Source organism: Octopus bimaculoides, chromosome 10 (genome assembly GCF_001194135.2).
Source record: "Octopus bimaculoides isolate UCB-OBI-ISO-001 chromosome 10, ASM119413v2, whole genome shotgun sequence".
NCBI lineage: Eukaryota > Metazoa > Mollusca > Cephalopoda > Octopoda > Octopodidae > Octopus > Octopus bimaculoides.
The window spans coordinates 65,012,017-65,017,625 of record NC_068990.1 but is presented as its reverse complement, the minus strand read 5'-3'; the positions used below and the strand labels follow the sequence as shown (position 1 = coordinate 65,017,625).

Below are 5,609 nucleotides of genomic sequence, written 5' to 3'. Positions count from 1 at the left end.
GTGTGTGTGCGTGCATGCACACACACACACACGAGCACAATTATGTGATACCATCTTAAGAAAAGGACACATTGGATAATGTCATCCTGACAGGTTTTTATTACAATGTATGCTTTTATTATTCTTTGACTAGTTTCAGTCGTTGCTCTGTAGCCATGTTGGAGTCCCACTGACAAGAGCAGAAATTAGTCATATCAACCTCATTATTTTTAATTTTAGCCTGACGCTTATTTTTATCACTCTCTTTATTGAACAACTAAGTTATGTGTGTGTGTTTGTGGGTATTGGGCTAAAAATGATTTGTTGGGTTGCTAAGGTGACTTAGCCATTTATTAATTAAAGAATGATAGAATAAGTACCAGATTGAAATACAGAGTGGGATTTGATATTTATTTAAGCCTTCAACAGTGGTGCTGTTGATGTTGTGTCATCTCTTGACTCTTCCCTTGTTATTCAGGAGCTTAACTTGCTAGATATAACAAATAATAATCATCATCATCATCATCATCATCCGATTTCCATGCTGGCAGGGGTTGGGCAGTTTAACTGGAGCAGGCCAGCTGAAGAGCTACCTGGGCTCCATGCTGGATGCCCTTTCTAATGACAACTTTACAGTGTACTGGGTGCTTTTTATGTGGAACCAGCACCCATGAGCCTGCAAGATTAATTTGCTCAGCTGAAGAGGGATGCAGGAGACATGCCTGTATGCAAGGACAGCCACGGTTTTTAATCTTCTCAAATTCTGATTAGCTAGATATAGCAAGTAAATCTTTTCAAATTACACTTTACTCTCTTAAAACCAAAAAAATTAAGGAAGGACACATTAGATAATGTTCTAGATACACTATGTCCAAATAAATGACAATATTACCATGGCCTGAATGTTTTTGATCATAGTTTTTTCCATTCAGAGTTAACTTGACATTAAATATCTAACAGGTTTATCATTCAGTTTCATAAATGCTTAATTTACAAAAATCATCATAATTTTATATCAGCTTTGCTGTACTGGCATGGTTGAATGATTCTTTTATGGCATAATACCTTGCCACTTGTTGCAGTCTCTGATCATCTGTCTCCTTCATGAAATTAAGCATTCTGAGATCAGGCTGCTCACCATTCTTTCCTTGTCCTACTCTTTTGAAGACTCCTTCCACTTACTTGTATCACTTGACCTTTAATGAAAATACTCTCTGTCATATACATTGCACGTCTATACCAGCACAGTTTTCTCCCTTGTACTCTACGGCTGATTACTACAATAGAGATTTTGTAAATGTGGCAATTATTGTATCATGCCATCTTAGGAGTGTTGTGTTGAGTTGTTTGATGAATGTGATTCCTGGATGTTGTATTGTGTCTTCCGAGGTATGTGTATCTGATGAGTGCTCATGTATTACTGTTGTGTAATAAATTTTCTCAGTGACTCTTTAATATCGTTAAGTTCACTTTTATCTCTGATTAATTTAACTCTAATGTTTTTTTTTTACTTCTTTACAGAATACCAAAGATGTCATCCCACAGCCAAGTATCAGAGCAACTATTGACCTATTTGGAGACAAAAAGTAATGGTCGAACTGTGCTTACTGTTCCAGATGGCAAATACAAGGGTTGGCTACCCAAGTCTTTGTACTCCTTGGAGCTGGATGAACTCTATCTCCCATTTATGCGATTGTACACCTTCCCTGTACGCGGCAGTAGTCTAGGTTCTCTAACTAGCTTAAAAGTTTTCCATGCTGTTGGCAACTACCTCCAAACTATTCCAAACTGTTTTACTCAAATTTCTGAATTACAGAAATTAAACCTTAGTTATAACAACCTCTCAGAGCTATCACAGTCTATTTTCAAACTAACCAGTTTGGTTGAGCTAAACCTGTGTGAGAACAGCGTTGAAAGGCTACCGCCGGAAATCGGAGAGCTTAAGAATCTGCGCCATCTGAATATCGGTGGAAATCTGTTGTCCGAAGTTCCGGAACAAATGAGTCAATGCAAGAAGTTGCAGATTCTTAATCTGTCTGGAAAGTGGAGTCCGCGAGGTGGATTACGGACATTACCAACTTCAGTGTGCAATTTGCCAGAACTGCTCACCCTTGACTGCAGTTGGCACCAAATTGACACACTCCCTGATGAAATTGGCAATTTAAAAAAGCTGAAAATTCTCAGCTTGCGTGGAAATCACTTAAAATATATATCTAAAAAAATTGCTGATTGTACTAATTTGCAAGAACTTCATCTTACTGCCGCTATGCGGTTTATTCCTAAAATACCTGTAGCTTTGCTTAACCTCAAGAGTTTAGTTAAACTGAATATAAGTGGCAATTATTTTACTACAATACCTCCTGAAATTAGTGGATTAGAAAATTTGAAAGTATTTCTCATGCAGAAAAATGCTTTACTCCAATTGCCTGAAGAATTCTTCAATCTTCAGCAGTTGGAGGAAATTGAACTGTCAGACAATTATCTTGAAACAATTCCTGGTAGTATTAGAAGGCTTCATGTTTTACGGAAATTGAGTGTGTGCAATAATAAACTAAAATTTTTGCCTAATGAAATATCTAGTTGCCAGTCGCTTCAGTCACTCAATTTAGCTCACAACTTGCTTGAAGAAATTCCGGACACGTTCCACCGACTTGACAACTTAGACTTTTTGAACTTGACAGAGAACAAACTCAAGCGCTTGCCTCTCCTCTTAGACCAGCTTACTGGCCTTGAAAAAACAAATGGCATTTTCTTGCAAGGCAATTATTTGATAAAACCACGGCAGGAAATATGTGATCAAGGTGTGGGGGCATTGTTTAAATACTTGAAAGAAATTCGAGTTAGTGAGGCAAACCATCGGAGGAAGATGATTCTTACTGGTGCTGTGAAGGCTGGAAAAACTAGCTTACGAAATGCATTGCTTTTGGGCCGATCACGATTAACTGCAGATGATGAACGGACGTGGGTATTGGAACGCCATCTCTGGGAACCTGAAGAAAGCTTACGGGTACAGATTCTTGATTTTGGTGGGCATCATATTTATTCTGCTGCTCATCATATGTTTCTTACCTCAGAAGCTTTGCACATTCTTGTTTTTGATCTGAATGTGTTTTCTTGTGATCCTGAATCCTATGACTTTAGGATTGGAGACTGGCTGGAAGGAATTCTGGACAGAGCACCAGGAGCATCTATTCAGTTAGTTGGAACTCACGCTGATCTTTGTAATGAGAATGAAATAGCAGAGAAGAAAGCTTACATCCTGGAGAAGATGCATTCTGAAGAGAACACAAAAATTGATAATCTTTTTATGGAAATAAATCAGCTGAAAGAGAAGTTAGATAGTACACAGAAACAAGACACTGGCAAGAGTGGTTTTTCAGATTTTGATGTTGAACGAGATTCTGAGAAAGTTAGTCACCTGCTGCGTATGGTAAATACTCGAGTGAAATTACCTGATGATATTTCAACAGTCAGTTGTGCAGATGATCTTGTTGGCATTAATGAATTTGTTGATAGAGTCATCACTACATTGAAAGAATCAGAACAGCGGCCTCTTCCAAAGTCTTGGTATAGTTTCTTAATTGAGCTGCAGCAACGAGAAGAGAAAATACTTCATTGGAATGATACATTAAAGATTTTTACTGATCTCATGAAAAGCTTAGGCCAGTCAATGATTAGCATGGAAGGGTCTCCTGAAAAAAGTTTACAAGTTATTTTAAAATATTTTCATGCAACTGGAGAAATCATTTGGTACTATGACAATCCTAAGCTCAATCAGCTTGTATTCCATCGACCAGAGACACTGATTGATATGTTGCGCTCAATATTTCGGCATGATTTTGAGGATATTATGGTGTATCATCGGCATTTGGGCTTGAAAGTGAACATGACTGAGGAACAATTTAGAAATGCCAAGCAACTTTTCCTTCATGAAGGAATGATGTCAGTTGAACTTCTTCGCTATACTCTTTGCCACTTTCAACTTGATGTCAGTGCTCTTGAGACATTTACCTCACTCATGTTAAAGTTTGATCTTTGCTATGAGATACCCATTAATGAGATTAATGTCTCGTTACTGGACTACACCCGATTACTTTTATTTCCTTGGTTCTTACCTGATGTCTCACCAGCAAATCTTGTCTCAAAGTGGCCTGCTCAGGTCCCTAAGGACACTGTACAGCTCACAATTCAGTTTCAATTTCCAAAGAAGGGTCCACCAAATTTCTTTGAAAAAGTATCTGTTCGTTTTCAGAACTATGTATCTTACTGCGATGGTTGGCGCAATGGTATCTATGCTAGATACAATTTGAGTAAATGTTTGCTGCAGAAAGAAAAGAAAGAATTGAATGGTCAAAATATGATGCTAGTTACTCTGTCTGTACGAGGCAGTGACATGCAAGAACTCTGGGGTCTCATTCACGCATCTTGGCACGACATGCTTGGTCTTCTACATGAGTGGCCATTTGCACTTGTTGAAATAAAACTACTTTGCTCGCATTGCATCATGACAGGTAATGAGGAACCATACCAGTTCTCAGGGAAAGTTTTGGAACGTCGCTGCCCCAAGGGAGTCTACCACGTGCAGTGCCCTAATCAAAAAGATTGTCCCATCCCTGCTTGTTTTGTCTACTTCCTTGATCCAGGTAAGTTAGTCATTCCCAATATTCTTTTTTTTTTTCATATCTAACTTTTCTTTTTAGTAAAATTACCTTTTTCAAGAATTCTCTATCATTTTTCATACTGTCATTAACCTTGATTCTATTGAGTCAAACCAGACCATTTCAGTAACAATTTATTGTATTGTTCCTTTGAACACATTATCTGAAAAGGGTCTCCTTACCTGTTGCTTTCCCCCAATCCACAACATTTAAGAATTTCTCACATTGGTGTACAAAGCTGATATTTTATAGCTAAAGGTTAACAGTCAATAAAATCAATGCCTCAGGGTTAAAAATAAATACTATCAGGCATTTTGGTTGATGCTTTACCGTTTCTGACACTTCTTATACAGAGTTTTTTTTTAATCTAATACAGATTTTTTTTTAATCAAATTCTAAAAGAATCCAGACTAGCAGAAGTTCTGTTATTATTACTATAATGGTTATGGATATTTTTTCCCCCTTTCTTCTTTGATTTATAAAAATAGGAAGAATGGAGACTTAACTCTATCCAAATATATTACTATTATTTTATTGATCACTTAAGTCTGAAAGTTAAGTTGATTCAAGTAGAATTTGATCTCAAAAGCATAATATGTGTGCATAATCTATGTGTACTCTCTCTTTTTTTTTTTTTTACTTGTTTCAGTCATTTAACTGCAGCCATGCTGGAGCACCACGTTTAGTTGAACAAATCAATCCTATGTCTATGAGTTAGAAGTTAAGAAACCATCTAAGGGATATTAAATATCCAATATACTACTGGATGTGTTCCTACGTATTTTTAACCAAGTGCTTACTATTGCATGGCAATATTACAACTGAATACTAGGTATGGGTAGGGGTAAATTGAAAATTTACCCAGGATTTATAAGGCATATAAGAAAATGGAGAAGGTATAAAATCAACAAATACCAGCCAGTAAACATTTCATTATATCTATTTATTAAATGATAAACATGTGTTTAAGTG

At 36.9% G+C, this 5,609-nt stretch overlaps 1 protein-coding gene across 2 annotated transcripts in view; it reads left to right on the top strand.

The window, feature by feature from the left end:
* Positions 1-5,609, top strand: part of LOC106879762 (malignant fibrous histiocytoma-amplified sequence 1 homolog) — a 48,346-nt gene that overhangs the window by 26,829 nt on the left and 15,908 nt on the right. For both annotated transcript variants that reach the window (XM_052971262.1, XM_014929446.2), the window contains one exon: positions 1,501-4,622. In XM_052971262.1, coding sequence (XP_052827222.1) covers positions 1,511-4,622 — 3,112 coding nt within the window. In that variant the 5' untranslated portion in view covers positions 1,501-1,510. The remainder of the gene's footprint in view (positions 1-1,500; positions 4,623-5,609) is intronic.